Source organism: Plecotus auritus (assembly GCF_963455305.1).
Source record: "Plecotus auritus genome assembly, chromosome: 5".
Taxonomy (NCBI): domain Eukaryota; kingdom Metazoa; phylum Chordata; class Mammalia; order Chiroptera; family Vespertilionidae; genus Plecotus; species Plecotus auritus.
Genome location: NC_137776.1, coordinates 21,386,119 through 21,403,981, shown reverse-complemented (window position 1 = coordinate 21,403,981; position 17,863 = coordinate 21,386,119). Strand labels below are relative to the sequence as shown.

The following is a 17,863-nucleotide window of genomic DNA, read 5'->3' as shown; positions in this document are numbered from 1 at the left end:
CACAGTCCAGTTTCTCCCCGAATGAGTCTGGGTTCCCAGAGTCTCACCCAGAACTGGAGTTCAGCGCAGTCAGGAGCTTCCATCTCCCTCCTGCTTGAGAAAGCCAGCTGCGCACTCAACAGTCAGTCCTCTCTGCGCTCGCGTGCCTCCGGACCTCTGCCTTCCGCAGCTCCCCTGAGTCTCAGTGTGCCTTTCTGTTTTCCTGACAGTCCAGGTTCCCCCACCGAATGAGTCTGGGTTCCCAGAGTCTTGCCCAGAACTGGAGTTCAATACAGTCGGGAGCTTCCGTCTCCCTCCCGCTTGAGAAAGCCAGCTATGCACTCAGCCGCCAGTCCTCTCTGCACGCACGCGTCTCCATACCTCAGCCTTTTGCAGCTCCTCTGAGTCTCAATGTGCTTTTCTCTTTTCTCCTAGTTGTAGAATTTCCACTCAGCCAGCTTTCCTGTGGTTCTGGATGGTCTCCGTTTTGTCTCTTAGTTGTAGTTTTGAAATTGTTGTGCGAGGCAGCAGTTTAGGTGTTTACCTATGCCACCATCTTGGTTTCTCCCATATATTTAATATTTTTAAATGTTTTTCTACTTTTATATATGTCTTTTTTAAAATTTCCAACAAAAAGTTAACAGGGAAATGTATGGCACATGATTAAGAGTGGTATCGAAACCAAATGTTTTTTTAACTTTTCTATCATCAGACATCTTAAATTGTTTAATAGTAATGTGAAAATTATAATGAAAACTGTTCTGGGTTTTTTTATTCATCTATTTAAAAGGTAAACCAATAACTCTAACTTTTGTACATAACAAAAAAGATAGAACAGACTACAACATATGACCATATTCCTTTGCCCACATGTACTAGTCCTTCTAAGAAAAAGAACTCTACATATTTGGGAGTAGAGAGTGGAGGAAAGGCAAAGGGAGTATGTAACTGCAAAAAGTTTAAGAGACAAAAGTTGCACATCTATGCTCTTTGAACTCAAACCATATTCAACTACTAGTGGCCCGGTGCATGAAATTCGTGCACTGAGGGGGAGGGAGGGTTCCCTCAGCCCAGCCTGCACCCTCTCCAATTGGGGACATTCCTCTCACAATCTGGGACCACTGGCTCCTAACCACTCACCAGCCTGCCTGCCTGATCACCCCTAACTGTTCCCCTACCGGCCTGATCGCCCCTAACTGCCTCTGCCTGCCTGCCTGATCACCACCTCTGCCTGCCTGCCTGATCGCCCCTAACTATTCCCCTACCGGCCTGATCGCCCCTAACTGCTTCCCTGCTGGCCTGATTGCCCCTAACTGCCTCTGCCTCGCCCTGTACCCGGGACCCGGGCTTCCCTCCCTCTAGCCAGCCACAGGCACCCAGTACCTGGGCCGGCTTCACCCAGGCCAGCCCCAGCCACAGGGGATGGTGGGTGGGTGGCTTCACCCAGGTTGCAGTCGCAGGCATCCAGGACCACAGGGCATGTGGCTTGTCTACCTGCTGGGGCGAAGGCGCAAGCGCAGCTGCTGGCACCCAGGACCTCAGGCTGGGCAGCTTGTCCCTCTCCCGGGACGCAGCCCCAGCTGCTGGCGCCCAGGACTGCGGGGTGGGTGGCTTGTTTCTCTCCTGGGCCAGAGGCGCAGGTGCAGCTGCTGGCACTCGGGACCCTGGAGTGGGTGGCTTGTCCCTCTCCTGCGCTGTAGCCTGACTGGTCCCAATTCCTCTCTCTTCCCAGTGTTGAGTGTCTGAGCCATTGTGGCGTGATGGCATGATGACTATTTGCATATTAGCTCTTTATTATATAGGATTTTAACTTGTCATGGTCTATCTTCAAGTGGATATTATACCACTTCACATCTTGTATAGAAACTTCACTATAACAAAATTTCATTTTTCCCAGACAATCTTTGTGCTATTGTTGTCATGTATTTTACTTTCACAGATGTTATAAAACTGACATTACATTATTATTTGTTTAAATAGTTAATTATCTTTAAGTATATTTAAGCAATAAGAAACTTCTATTATATTTTTTTCTATGCATTTACTGTCTTTGGTGTTTTCCATTTCTTGGCATAGATCATTATTTGTATCTGGCAAAATTTTATTTCTGCTTGCAGGACTTCTTTTAACATTTTTTACACTACAAATCTGCTGGTAATAAAAAAAATTCAATCTTTTATATATGAAAAATATATTTTAACTATTTTTAAAAATATTTTCACTCAGTCTAGCATTACAAATTGAGAGGATTTTTCCCCCCTTGTGAGTACTTTAATGATGCCACTCTACTATCTTCTCCTTTACACTGTTTCTGATGAGAAATCTTTTGTAATCCTATGGTTATTCCTGTGTATAGTGTGTCTCTTTTCTTCTGACTACTTAAAAGATTTTTCTTTTCATCATTGGTGTTGAGCAATGTGATTTTTATGTGTCTTGATGTAGCTTTCTTTATGTCCTATGCTTGCTATTCACTGAGCTTCGTTGATCTGTGGGTTTATATTTTTTACTATATTTTGCTAAATTTGGAAATTTTTGAATTATTCTTTCTTCAGATGATTATATATATACTAGAGTCCTGTTGCACAAAGAGATTCGTGCAATAGGCCTTCTTCCCTTGGCTTCCAGCACCGGTTTTTCTCTGGCACCCGGGACCCAGGCCTTCGCTCCAGCCAGAATCTGCCTTCTTCGTCTTTGCTGCAGGCTCCAGCCGGAGTCTGCCATCTTCGTCTTCACTGCTTCACTACAGACTCCAGCCAGAGTCTGCTGTCTTCATCTTCACTGCAGACTCTGGAGTCTGCAGTCTTGTCTTCGCTGCAGCACTCCGCTCCTGTAGATCCCTTCGCCCCCCGCCCTCCCTCTCATAGCAGGCATCCTGCCCGCCTGGCCACTCTGCGCCTAGAGCAGCTGGGCGGCCGCCATCTTTGGCCTTCTAATTTGCATATTCACTCTGATTGGCTGTGGGCATAGCGGAGGTATGGTCAATTTACATGTTTGTCTATTATTAGGTAAGATAAGTTAGGGTCTCTAGAGGGGGCTGGGGAGGAAGAGGAGTAAACCAAACCATAGGGTCAGGACTTCGGCAGGCAATTGAGTAAGGGGATCGCCAGCAGGGCCATCCCTAAAGTGGCCAGTTCATGACCAACTGCCTGAGACTGGCTCATTCCTGGGCTGGGGAGTTTCATGCATCTGCTCCATGCTGCCCAGCAGTGCAGTGCATGACAGGGCTGTGCGTAGCTTACTGGGAAGGCACGGCCTGGGGAGTCAGAGCCTTGATCCCATGCAGTAACCAGATCCGGGCATTGAGAATGCGGCCAGTTCTCTGCACCGAGTCACCCCACTGTTGTGTCCCCGGAGCAGACATGGTGCCTTCTTCCATCACGGTCCCCATAAGCTCACAGCAATGGAGGTGTTCTGTCATAGGTTTGGGTGAATGGAACATGGAAGACCTATGGGTGATAGCTGGGTGCTGGCTAGGGAGGCGGTCGTGTGGATTTGCGTGAAGCGCTCACAGTCACAGCTTTGGAAGCCTCTTTCGTAGTTTCTCAGAGAGCTCAATGGTGAGGAAATGCAGGTCTCGTCCTGCGTTGCAGTTTCCATGCGAAAGCTCGCCGTTGGGGATGTCAGAGGGGTTGGCCAGAAGCGCCTGCAACAGAGAGACACCTTTCTCCTGTAACCTCTTTGCAGGCGGACTGGTCACCAGATGCCCAGGAACTGCTCAGCAGATCCCTGCAGTTCCACAGAGTTCTCTAATCAGCCATCCATCTTGCGCAGGAAGAAAGGTGTGTGCTTGTGTACAGTCACTGCCTGGTCCCGGGCCGGTGGAGGCACCCGGCCCCGGATGTGTTCTCCCGCTAGGTTCGCAGAGGTTGGACAATCGTTGTCCAGAGTTCCCTTGTTTAACAAAGAAAGTTAAGTTCCAGTGAGGCACCCTGGTTAGAAAGAGAGTAGATTGGGGAGTGGAAGAGGAGCCAAGCTGCCTCTTCCCCACCCGCCGGAAGGCGCGGAGCCAAGGCATGATCTCCAGCCCGCTCACTTGCCCTGGGAGGCTGCTTCCAGAGAGACCGTGAAGGCCGGGCTCTGCTCCTGTGTCCTGGTGGGTCTGAAAAGCAGGAAGCAGAGCCTGGGCCTTGGAGCAGCAGCCTCCTGGCTCTGCAGAGACGGTGGCCCTGGAGTCTGACCGCTCCTCAGTGGTTGGAACTGTAGGAGCCGCTGGTGCAGGCCCCCTTGGAAGGCAGAACAGCGGGCAAACTATCAGGCCTCAGTTGCCCAGGCGACGATGCTAGTGTCCAGCCCCGCCCCTGGCCACTCGGTGCCTGTGCATGTGTGTGCTGCCCACCATCTTTGTTGGGTTTATTTGCATACTCACTCCTGATTGGCTGTGAGCGTCGCGGAGGTACGGTCAATTTACATGTTTGTCTATTATTAGGTAAGATTCCCTCTCCATTGCTTAATCCAAAAGTTTCCCTTTTGTCTAAGATAACCAGAGCTGCTTTTTTTTGCTTACAACCAAAATAATTGGCACCCTCAACTCTAATCTCTTCTCCTTCCAATCTATCCTACACCCAGCTGTCATATTAATCTTCCTACAACACAGAGCAATGGCAACCTGCTCCTCAAAACTACAAATAATGCCATACTGCTTTCAAAATTAAGGCTAACCTCTTCAGCCTATCATTCAAAGCCCTTCCTAATTCAGAGTAGCATGTAACATCACAGACTCTGAAGCAGGACAGCCTTGAGTTTAAGTTCTGCTAGTTTGCTAGCTGTGTCACTTTGAATACATTAATGAAAGTCTTTTGGTCACAATTCCCTTATCTATAAAATGAAAGTAGTAAGAGTGCTTCATTAGGTTGTTGAGAAGATTAAAAGAAAAAATGCAGGCTATCTATGAGATAGTACCCTCCATTACTAATCTGTATGTGCCCAATACACCAGCAACCCAACTACTTAACATCACTGAGGGCTGGTCTTTACCTTTCATCATGCTATTCTTCCTACTATGGTGGGTCACTACTCTAGGATCAAATGATTTGCAAATGATGGAGCCATAATTCTATCCTAGGTCTGACTCCAAAATTCATGTTCTTAACTACACTACACTACTGAATGGAATTTTTTTAAAGAATTAGTAGAGCTTGTAGGGTACTGATTACAGTCTACACATAATCTACCAGGAAAAAGAAAGAAACCATAACCACCACCACATTTAACCAATTTCCCCTATTGCCCCTACAACACATACAAATATCCACAAACACTGCAACACAGCACCACAGATGAAAGGTATTTTTTTTTTCAAGGTTTGCCAACTAAACCTATGCTGTGCAGCACATAGTCTGGCAAGAAATCTATATAAAGACACTGGTTTCTAACTTAAAACATCATTTGGTATCTTCTAATCTTAACTCCTGAACATTCAGACACTCTCAACTAGTTTCTAAGCCCCCTGGATAGAGGTGCCATCTAGATACACTATACAGATCAAATGGGTATAATATAAAAAGGACAACTTCAAAGATCCTAGCGAACATAAAACAACCCAATAAACACAAATAATTTTTCTTAAGCCCTAAATTACTTCAAGGAGCATATCTAGCACTTAAAAATAATCTTAAATTGGCACTCAGAAAAATGATCATCATGGAAGTAAAAAATAAAATAGAGTAAATAAAAAAACTTCCTTTGGTCACATTGATAGAGTTTAAATTTCAAACTTTAAAACAAAGCCAAGTATTAAGTTCTGTCACATGAGACATTTAAAGCTCAGAGAGCCCTAACCGGTTTAGCTCAGTGCATAGAGCATCAGCCCGCAGACTGAAAGGTCCCAGGTTCGATTCCGATCAAGGGCATGTACCTTGGTTGCAGGCACATCCCCAGTAGGAGGTGTGCAGGAGGCAGCTGATTGATGTTCCTCTCTCATCGATGTTTCTAACTTTCTATCCCTCTCCCTTCCTCTCTGTAAAAAATCAATAAAATATATTAAAAAAAAAAAAGCTCAGAGAGATGGAATACCCAAGTGCACTCCTAGGAACCATCCTGCCTCACACCCAACAGATGAGCTAAAGGATCTATGTCTCATGATCCCCTCAAAGAGCTGTGTCTCCAGACGCAGAGAAATATCTCTAAACAATAATAATACAAATCCCAGCCTGCTTCCTATCACCTTGAAGAACAGCTCTTTTAAGCAAAAGTGGATGATCTTACTGTAATACCTTGAATAGTATCTTCTTTTGGAACTTCAGTTTCATCATCGTCATTCAAGCAATAAACAGTTTCTTTTTGTACATCTTCCTTTTTCAGGGTTCTTGCATCCACAACTGTCCAAGACTTTTTAACTTTCTCCTGTAGAATCTTATTTCAAACAAACAAACAAGAAAACAAGTAAATACATAAATAAATAAATGCAGAGAAAGCTAGGATTCCAATTGACAAAAGGTGACAATCTGATATGCTCTCTACTTTACCGAAAATTATCCAGAACAATTAATCTAGCTGAACTGCTTTGTTTGCTCTTACCTACTGTGAAAACTTTAGTTTACTTCATAATTCTTTCTACATTTCATCTTTCCCCCAAGGTAAACCACAGATAAACATTAATATTAGCATGTATTCAAACACTTTCTATATTAAACCCTCAGACCAAAAAAATAAAAGAGGACCATACATCTTGTTACCACAGTTTTCATAAAAAAGGGGGAGATGTCTATCATTAGTCAGAAATCAGTAAGAAAATTTGAAAGAAAACAAAAGCAAATACTATAATGACAAAACTTTATGCATTCCAGAGAAAGAAAGGCCTGGAACTCATGAGTAACAATTATGGAGAGAAAGAAAAAGGAGGGAATCAATCTCCATCAGAGATAATTCATAAAGCTTCCTCTTCTAGCATGCCTTTTCCTAAAAGATAAGAGATGATACAAACAGGGAGAGCAGTTAAAGAAGCAGTAAGTACAGTACTGAGTAACCCACTCATGAATTGTCAGTTTCTTATGTAAACATATTTGTCTGCCAGGTAACATTTCTGTAAAAATATGTGTACCAACTACTTACTGATTTATAAGCCAAAATCTTTATCGACAATTTAGAGCCGATGGTCAGCTGACAGGGCCAGGGCATGGAAGACCTCTCAATTTTCTTAAAGACACACAGTTGTCTCAGACTCTCACTTAATTAAAAAAAAAAGGCAATCTGTAATACTTTTAACAATAAAGATAAATTAAAAATAAATATACAATGAAAGCAACAATTTTAAAATGTTAATTGTGCTGAAATGATGTGCTTAAGTTTTCTAGAAGGGAAAGTGAACTGTTGTCGATCACAAAGAGAGCAGGAACAGCTGGGGATGGCAGGAATTTGGCAATCACAAGTTGGGAGAGAGCCAGTTACAAGTGAGTTGGCTTAGTGACAGGTAAAAACAAACATCTCTATCTTCCTCTGTTCAATCTTTTCTTTCAACTCAGCCAGTTGTTCTTAACATTTTTTTTTTCAGGACCAAGGACATTTTGAGGCTATGATAAAAGCACATTCATAAATAAGTTTTCACACAATAGAAAGGGTTCACCAAACTCCCTGAAAACCACAGACCTGAGGATAAGAACTCCTATTTAGGGTATCATGGGGTGGGCACCACGCTATAACATCACTGCTCACAACTCTACAATTCTTATTTAATTCCAGTTCTCCCAAATAAAAGGCACGTGTATCTGTACAGAATGGAGAGAGTTAAATAAAGACTCTCCAGGGGATAAAGGAACTTAGAAGTCCATATTTTAGTTTTAAGGCAAAGCAGATAGAAAGCTCTACGTTTCTTACTGGGGAGAACTTGAGGGGTAGCAAACACAATGTAAAGTGTTACTTCATGTGAACATAAATCCAGATCAATTCTACTTTTATCTGGCCCCCAAACAACAGAGATGACAGATGATATCTGGAATTTGTGGTTCCCTAAAATAAGGAAGAAAGGAATTAATGACCGAACACATTCAAAGCATACAGTCTAGACCAGCGGTCACCAACCTTTCGGACCTCACGGACCACCAGTGGTCTAGACTATGATTGATCCCCTCGGTACAGATGAAAAATACATTGAGAAAACGGTAAAGAGAATTAAGTGACATTATCCAGAGATTAAAAAAAAAAAAGATTAGGGACTGGTATACTATTTCTTTAATGAAATCAGAATATTTATTAAAAAAGAACTGCTTATTCAGGAGTGGCCCAGAAAAAGGAAAACATTAGGAAGCCCTATGATCAAAAGAGAAATTTATATAGTACAATTGAAAGTTGTAATCAAGGTTTTCACTGCTCACCTGAAAGAATAAATTTCATCCAGCCCATCTTCACCTTCTAAGGACATCATCACCTTTTTCACCATCCGAATACCTTCTTTTTGCTGCTCAGTAATTCCTTTTAAAGGAAAGGAGGGCCCATGGTTGTCCAAGGGCAAGTTGCCATCTCCTCTGTCCCCAGTTCCATCTTCCTTGCCAATTGGGAAAGGCAAACTATTAGGAAAAGATCAGCATTAGTTAAGAACACAGGCTCTGAAGCTAGGCTATAAACTTGGTCCCAATCCTGTGCATGTCTCACTAGCTATGAGAAAATGGGTATGTCAACCTCTCCGAGCTTTAAATTTCTCATCTGTCAAATGGCACTTATCTCTTATCCAATATTCTATGAGGGTTTTTTAATTTATTGATTTTAGAGAGAGAGAGAGAAAAGAGAGGGAGAGCGAGAGAAACATCAATTTGTTGTTCCACTTAGTTATGCATTCATTGGTGATTCTTGTAAGTGCTCTGACCTTGGATCAAACCTACAACCTTGGCACATCAGGACAATGCTCTAACCCAGTGGTCGGCAAACTCATTAAATGTCAACAGAGCGGCAAACCACGGCTCGCGAGCCGCATGTGGCTCGGGAGCCACGGTTTGCCGACCACTGCTCTAACCAACTGAACTACTTGGCTGGGGCTCTATCAGTTTTAAGTAGCCGAAGCCTCTTTCATTTGGTAAAAACAAGGAATTTATTGGCTTAAACGACCAAATAATTGAAAAGGCAGGGTTGCAGGTGGCCCTAGGATGATTAGTCTCAAACACCATGCAGGTTATCTGACCTCTCTATCTCCATACTTAGTTTTCCTTTGCTTTTATGCTGGCTTCACTCTCTTAGACAGGCTTTCTCCACGTTGCCCCTGAACCACTCAAGTTCACATTACTCAACTCCACTACCAAAAAGCAACTGATTGTTGCTCTCAAATTAAAAATATATATATAGGAATCACTCTCAAATTAAAAAATATATATATATAATCTGATTGCCTCGGGGCCAGATCTAGATGTCAGACCTCTATCATTTTATTTGCTATAATTAAAATAGGGCTTCTTGTTTTAATTTTTCTATGTATAATAGCATGACATATCTGCATATACTGTATTACCTATCAGATAAAGAGCTTCCAGGGAGCAGGGCATGGAACACAGAGTTTGCATCAGGCTATTGCTATGTCCATAACACCAACCAGGAAAAAGGGAAGAATATAGGAAAATGAAGGGTCAGGAAAAAGTTATAACAGTTCTTTCTACCCTGCATTAAACCAGAAATAAACCATCTCAGTAGTTAGAAGAATCTAAAAACCTATTTAATTCCAATTCTCCCAAATAAAAGGTCCAAGGAACCGTCCTGCTCAAAACACAATGCTTCTTTGCCCTGCCTGTATTTTTTTCAGTCCACATATACACAGGATACACAAAACAATAAAACCAAAATTTTACTTCATATGCTGGAGGTTTGTAGCACAGGAAGAAACTACCACCACACACACACACACACACACACACACACACACACACACAAATACAACTGGTCAAATAGTGAGCAAGTAGAAGAAAAGGCTGTTTGTTTCCCTCTTCAGCATGCTTTACAGTATTGCTCATATGAAGTCAGAGAAAGATAAGTACCATGTGATTTCACTCATGTGGAATCTGATGAACTAACAAGCAAAATAAAGACAGATGGCAGACTCATAGACAGAAAAGGCAGGATGATAGCTGTCAGGGGAGGGCATTGAGGGATTGGGCTGGGGGTGGAGGAATTGAGCAAAAAAGAAAAAAAAAGAAGAGCCCAGCCAGCATGGCTCAGCGGTTGAGCGTCAACCTATGAACCAGGAGGTCACGGTTCGATTCCCAGTCAAGGCACAGGCCAGGGTTGTGGGTTCGATCCCTAGTGGGGGGAAGTGCAGGAGGCAGCCAATCAATGATTCTCTCTCATCATTGATGTTTCTATCTCTCCCTCTCCCTTCCTCTCTGAAATCAATAAAGATATTTTTTTAAAAAGAGAGAGAAAACTCATGGACACAAATAACAGTGTGGTGATTGCCAGGGAGAGGGGGAGTGGGAGAAGGTGAAGGAGGGTATGGGGGGATAAATGGTGATGGAAGGAGACTTGACGTGGGGTGGTGAACACACAATACAGTGTACAGGTGATGTGTGTGGAATTGTGACCTGAAAGCTGTATAATTTTCTTAACCAGTGTCACCCCAATAAATTCAATAAAAAGAAAAATAAATACAAGTGCAGTATGCTTCAGCCATGTAAAGGCATCCTAAGATTATGAACAGGGAACAGAAACCAAGCTGGGCTTTTGAAGTGCTGGAAAAAAATCTCAATTCAATAAGAGAAGTGTCACTTTAAAAGCACTTAATTTCTGTGAGGTATCTTTTTAACAAGTTTCAGTATGATGGGTTATTCTGAACTACTTTTCTACAGAAAGGAGATGCCCCTCCACAGTTCTAAGAGGCACATACATGCAAAGAGGTGCTTAATTCCCCATGGCAGGCATTTTAAAGCCAAAGGCTTACCACTCTGAGCTGGAGACGTTTTAGTAGAGCTCTCAGTCTGAAAAAAGGAGTGTCCCCAGAAGCCTAATAATTCAACATCCTATAATATCACTCTGCTTTCACCAAAAAATAGGACAAGAAAAAATAGGCTAGACACAGCAGGAAGGATTAGTGTAGTCAAAGAACTTTCATAGAAGATAAAGAATGGAAATGCCTGGAGGGGAAATTCAAGTTTTTTGGGGAGGGATTCTCTCCCCCAACAAACTGTGAAATATATTTCCCCCCTCTATTCATATACCTCATCTCTAAATACACATAAGCAAATTATTTTTCTATACATATGTGTATCCTTTAGATCTGAAAAACAATAAAAAATAAGCATTATATATGTTTAAAATGATTCCCAAGTTGACATTTCTCTCTACCCCAAAAATACCTACTGTAAGACACAGTTCTCTTGAACTGTTAAGAAAGAACTCCATCAATCTGGTCATTGTTTGGGTCAAATCCTCTAAGTAGGCAAGTGATGAACTGAATATGCTCAAAATTTTCCTTTAATTCCTCAATTCTTTGAGTCTAAGAATAGTGAACCATCTGCTATTAAGCTAAATTCCTGTTTCACTGTGACTTTCATCCCTTTATCACCAAACTCAGAAGAGTTCTTGGAACATGGAAAGTAATCAGTGAATATTTGCTGAAGTCATTCATCTGACAGATCCCAACTCAGAGCAGAGCAAAGTCTCCTGGGAACCAAGCACTCTATAACGAGGCCCACTCATTACATGTGAGAGCATAGGGTTTGTCTACAAGCATTATTCTTACAGTCTTACAAGAATTGCAGGGAGATACTGGATTTCTTCAAGTTATGAATTATAGTATCCAGCTGATCTTTGCTGAATGGGCTGCTGAGGTCAGTGAACACTTCAATATGCCTCTTCTCAAACTTCTTTCCTCTACAAGAGAGAGTTATCACATTAAGAAATCATCCTCCTGAATTAGTTCCTACAGATTCAAATGCACATCACTTGTTTACTAAGCAGAAAGAGGCTAAGGAATAAATCTAGATACAGTTAACAAATGTAATTACCTTCCTTCTAGAAGTCCATGCATTCTTGATACTCAGTTAAGTTTCTACCAAACATCTAGTCACCTAGTTATAACTCATACTTTTAACAACTTAGGCAAAATTTCTTAGTATTCTGAAATTATGTCCCTCATTTCATAACTCTATCTTCTGGTAAAGATGTGGTCATTGTGATTAAAAAGGATCCCCCCTTCCAGCCTCCAGATAGGCAGAAGGTAAGTAGGGAGAGCTCCCAGTGTACCACAACATCAGCCTTGTAAGGATTCAGTTGCCAAACACCCTGGTCTGATTCCTCTCACAGGGCTAATGGCAAAATCTTGCAAAGAATATATAAAGATTGAGAAATTATAATACAAATTTAGGCCTGAGATTTCTGTGCAAATCATTATTCCTAAAAGTCAAGGGATGTGTTTGTGTATGTGTATTCAAAGATACGTATTTTAAAAGCACAGTAATTAAAAAGTAATGAATTAGAAAATTGGCCAGAGTTACTATGCATCTAATTTCAATAACATATGGACCACACTATTTAGTATTTTAAAAAATTCCAGGTAATTAGCTAAGTCAAATAGGAAGGAACCACCCTAACCGGTTTGGCTCGGTGGATAGAGCATCAGACTGTGGACTGAAGGGTCCCAGGTTCGATCCTGGTCAAGGGCATGTACCTTGGTTGCGGGCACATCCCCTGTAGGAGTTGTGCAGGAAGCAGCTGATCGATGTTTCTCTCTCAGCAATGTTTCTAACTCTCTCTCCCTCTCCCTTCCTCTCTGTAAAAAAATCAATAAAATATATTTTAAAAAAATAGGAAGGAACCTGTAATAAGCCAAACTTTTATTGCTCCCAGAAAAATTCACTCCCAATATATTCCTTCCTCCTTTTAAACTTTTTTTTTGCTATTTATTTTTATTTTTTCAAATAAATCTTTATTCAGATTATTACAATTATTTCTCCTTTTCCCCCCCATAGCTCCCTTCCACCCAGTTCCCACCCCACCTTCTGCCCTTACCTCCCCCCCACTGTCCTCATCCATAGGTGTATGATTTTTGTCCAGTCTCTTCATGAACCCCCCATACCCCTTTCCCCTGAGAATTATCAGTCCACTCCCTTTCTATGCCCCTGATTCTATTATATTCACCAGATTATTCTGTTCCTCAGGTTTTTAATTTACTTGATTTTTAGGTTCACTTGTTGATAGATATGTATTTGTTGTTCATAATTTTTCTCTTTACTTTTTTCTTCTTCCTCTTCTTTAAGAATACCTTTCAGCATTTCATATAATACTGGTTTGGTGGTGATGAACTCCTTCAGCTTTTTCTTATCTGTGAAGCTCTTTATCTGCCCTTCAATTCTGAATGATAGCTTTGCTGGGTAGAGTAATCTTGGTTGTAGGTTCTTGCTATTCATCACATTGAAAATTTCTTGCCACTCCCGTCTGGCCTGCATAGTTTCTGTTGAGAAGTCAGCTGACAGTGGTATGGGTGCTCCCTTGTAGGTAATTAACTGTTTTTCTCTTGCTGCTTTTAATATTCTCTCTTTGTCTTTTGCTCTTGGCATTTTAATTATGATGTGTCTTGGTGTGGTCCTCTTTGGATTCCTTTTGTTTGGGGTTCTGTGCGCTTCCTGGACTTGTAAGTCTATTTCTTTCACCAGGTGGGGGAAGTTTTCGGTCATTATTTCTTCAAATAGGTTTTCAGTATCTTGCTCTCTCTCTTCTTCTGGCACCCCCATAATTCTGATGTTGGTACGCTTGAAGTTGTCCCAGAGACTTCTTACATTATCTTCAACTTTTTGGATTTTTTTTTTTGCTTTTTGCTTTTTCGGTTGAGTTTTTTTTTGCTTCTTTGTATTTCAATTCTTTGACTTGATTTTTGTGTTCCTCTTGTCTGTTTTTGGGTCTCTGTATAATATTTTTTATTTCAGTCAGTGTATGTTTAATTTCTAGTTGGTCCTTTTTCATATCTTCGAGGGTCTTGTTATATTTATCGGCCTTTTCTAGGATATTCTTAAAAAGCCTTATAACCGTAGTTTTGAATTCTATATCCAGTCGTTTGTTTTCCTCCATTTCTTTCATTTGTGATCTGATTCTTTGACGCTGCATTTTCACTGCTTCCCTGAGTTGGTAAGGTAGATTTGTGTGCTAGGTTTCCAATACGGCCCAGTGGGTCTGCCTCCCCAGTTAACCTGAGGTGGACACTCTTGGTGCACCCCTTTGTGGACTGTGTGTACAGCCTTGTTGTAATTAAGTCTTTATTGTTGTTGGTATCACTGGGAAGAACTGACCTCCAGGCCAGTTGGCTGTAAGGATCAGCTGTGTCTATGCTGGGAGAAGTTCGGTGCTGGAGACAGCCTTATAGGATTAGACTTGCCAAATTGCAATAGCCTCTGTGCTCAGCTTGGATGGGGTGGAGTCTCAGTCTTGGCTTCCCATCAGCCTTGCCCTTGTGTGCACATGCGCGCCTTCAGACTTCTGCCTTCCCGGCTCCCGAGTCTCCGCCCGAGAGTCCAGACTCCCCCCACAAGAGCGTGGGTCCCCAGGGGCTCGCCTGGAACTGGGGTCCAGTGCAGTCAGAACTGGGGCTCAGTGCAGTCAGGAGCCTCTAACTCCCATCCACTAGGGAAAGCCTGTGGCAACCTCCGCAGCCTTTGTGCGCACTGGCACGCGCGCGCTTTCAGTCCTCCGCCTTCCCCGGCTCCCGAGTCTCCGCCCGAGAGTCCAGACTCCCCCCACAAGAGTGTGGGTCCCCAGGGGCTCGCCCGGAACTGGGTTCCAGTGCAGTCAGAACTGGGGCTCAGTGCAGTCAGGAGCCTCTGACTCCCATCCACTAGGGAAAGCCTGTGGCAACCTCCGCAGCCTTTGTGCGCACTGGCACGCGCGCGCTTTCAGTCCTCCGCCTTCCCCGGCTCCCGAGTCTCCGCCCTAGAGTCCAGACTCCCCCCACAAGAGCGTGGGTCCCCAGGGGCTCGCCTGGAACTGGGGTCCAGTGCAGTCAGAACTAGGGTTCAGTGCGGTCAGGGGCTTCCTTCCCCCTTCCGCCAGAGAAAGTCAGCCAGGCTCTCAGCCGCCCTTCCTCTCTGCGCGCACAAAGACCCTTTGCCGTACCTCCAATTCTCTGTGAGCTTTTCTCTTTCCTTCTAGTTGTAGAATTTTCACTCAGCCAGCTTTCCTGTGGTTCTGGATGGTGTCCTTTCTGTCTTTTAGTTGTAGTTTTGAAATTGTTGCGTGAGGCAGCAGTTTAGGTGTTTACCTATGCCGCCATCTTGGTTTCTCCTCTCCTTTTAAACTTTTATGAGAGTTTGAACTCAACCACTGAATTCTATCAAATGTTTCCTTAGCCACACAAACATGCCGTTTGATTAACAATGAATCACATAGTGCACAGAATATATCAAGCCATACAATTTTTGCAGAAAGGCTCATTTCCAACTCTCTCCAATTAAGACACTTACACAGTTTCTTGTTGTATCACATCCATACACACAATGAGTGCATCCAGGACTCAGCTAGTTAAGGACAGAAGATCTGACCAAACAGTCCCTTTATTCCAAGAATATGCAACTTTTTTCCCAATAACATCCATAATGTTGGAAACTGTAGACACTGGGTTGACTGTGTGATGATTTGAAAGTACCTGCCCAATGACCCTTCCTCCAAAGTTTATTTCACTAATAATACACTCACATATGCTATATATCATACTATACATCCTGAAACATATAACCATGAGAAATAAAATAATCCAAAAGGTAATCTAACGTATTTCACTGATTTCACCAAAAATGATGATGCCATTTTACAATGACTAGAACCCAATTTTTGTGATTAACAGTCCGTTCTTAAAAATTAAGTGAGCCATAATGTAGCACTTGTAAGTTACTCCCAGCACAGCAGCACCTCCTAGTGATCAGGAAGGCAGTATGAACTGTTACAAAAATAAGAGTAACCCCTTTAAATCAGGGCACCTGTGGAAGAAACGGAAGTCTCACAATTTGGCTATGGAAATATTTGTGACACAGAAATATCCTCCATCCAGGAAAGCATGGAGAATGCTAATGTTATACTCTTCTAAAAATACCGTCTCTATGTCCAAACATTTCTGACCATCACCACTATCAAAGCCTCTGCACATCGTTGATACACACGTATATCCCTTTGTATCTTCCCCTTCCTATGCCTCCCAACCTCTCAATATCACTAGTGCAAAGAAGGAGCAAGATTCTATTCTGGAGGATCTGGAATCCAGGCACCCAACCCAATCCGATTAATTTCCCATTAAATCCTAACACCCATCACCTCCATGTCCTCAGAGCCAAAAATGCCTTTATAGTCAGAGCTGGGACTCAGAGAACCTCACCAAACCAAATTATGATTCCACAGATTAAAGGAAATTGCTTAAGTCTTCTTTGGCTGAAAAAGGATACAGTCAGCTTGTTGAGAACCTGGTTGGATTTTGCTTTCAATGTCCTCCAGCAAGTCAAAATCTGGTAGCATCAGGTGTCTGTGCACTGTGATGTTCTGATACTGATCCTCACAAGCAAGGGCATTCTCGGTGCCATCTGTACCAAAAAGGACTAATGCAATTTCATCTTTGCTCTCAGCAAACACCTAGAGAAGAATGTTAGTAGGTTGAAAATCATATAGTACCACCTGGAAGCCATTAGATACCTATCTTTCAGGGAGAGAGACAACCATACCTCCCCATGGCAGGTTCCTGGGACCTTTGTCAACAACAGTACATTGGGCTGGATGGCCCATGGGACAAAGACAATTCCTAGGTTCTAAGCAGACTTTTTCATGAACTATATAGGTACTACCCTTCATTTCAGCACAATTCAGGGTGGGGAAATAGTAGGATGGTAACTGCTCTTAAAGAATTCTAGCAAAATCAGACTAATTCTGAATGAAAAATAATTATGGATAATTTGAAAAGATTTTAGTCTGTCTTTCTGGAATGACTATTCAAGGTTTAAATTTTTCAGAGATTAAAAAAAAAATGTTTCCTGGTTCTTATCCTATAGCCCAGGAATTTCACTTACAGGTGTATATACCATAGAGAAATTCTTACACATGTACACAAGGATACAATGAGCAAGAAAATTCACTTCAGCACTGTTTATAACAAACAGGACAACACTGGAAACAAGCAAACCATCCATCAACAGGAGAAGGCAAACAAACATTGCAGAACATTTATACAATGGAACATTACCACCTAGTAAAAAACAAAAAAAATTGTGCAATATTTATCAACAGAAATAAATCTCAAAAATGTATGGTTGAGAAAAAATAAGCTGCAAAATTACATGCACCATATAATAACATCACATAGTTTTGAGAGCTGCACACAACACTAAATATTATTTATGAATATACTTATGTCCAAAAGTATAAAATAAGCATGGTAATAACCATACAAATTCTGAGAAAAAGAGAAGGGAAAAGAGGAAAGAAGAGGATTGGAAAGAGATACACAAGGGGCTTCCCATTTATCTGTAATATTTTATTTAAAAAAAAGAAAAAGAAATATGGCAAAACTTTAGGGTTTTATATTGCTAGACAATGGGAAAATATGTTCCCATTATATTATTCTCTGCATCTGCCTCTTTTATGAAACATTTCATAATAAAAAATACAAAAAAAACCCAAAACAGTATCTGACACAACAGGCAGTCTTGTTCCCATCTATGATTAAGCCTTTTACATCAATAGGGAGAAAGCTGCATGGGGAGAAAATGAAATTCTGGCATTCTTCATTTTTATTTGGTCTGATAAATTCCCCAGTCTCTTAACAACTCATTATAATCCCTAGTTGTACATGGAGAAAAGGTCCCAGCTGCTGGGGTTCAAACATGTCCAGCACACCAGTGGGACATGTTTAAATGATATCTTAGATGATATCTTTTAAAAAAATCATCTCCTATGGTTCCATGGGACTCTCTTGAGGCCTGTTTAAATAGAGATAGCATGTTAC

The 17,863-nt window shown here is 42.0% G+C and overlaps 1 protein-coding gene across 3 annotated transcripts in view; it reads right to left on the bottom strand.

The window, feature by feature from the left end:
- XRCC5 (X-ray repair cross complementing 5) overlaps positions 1 to 17,863 on the bottom strand; it is a 104,682-nt gene that overhangs the window by 82,223 nt on the left and 4,596 nt on the right. For all 3 annotated transcript variants that reach the window (XM_080671282.1, XM_080671283.1, XM_080671281.1), the window contains exons 3-8: positions 16,314 to 16,497; positions 15,342 to 15,390; positions 11,641 to 11,763; positions 8,289 to 8,480; positions 7,030 to 7,144; positions 6,192 to 6,330 (exon numbers count right to left, since the gene is read on the bottom strand). In XM_080671282.1, the coding sequence (XP_080527408.1) occupies positions 6,192 to 6,330; positions 7,030 to 7,144; positions 8,289 to 8,480; positions 11,641 to 11,763; positions 15,342 to 15,390; positions 16,314 to 16,497 (802 nt within the window). The remainder of the gene's footprint in view (positions 1 to 6,191; positions 6,331 to 7,029; positions 7,145 to 8,288; positions 8,481 to 11,640; positions 11,764 to 15,341; positions 15,391 to 16,313; positions 16,498 to 17,863) is intronic.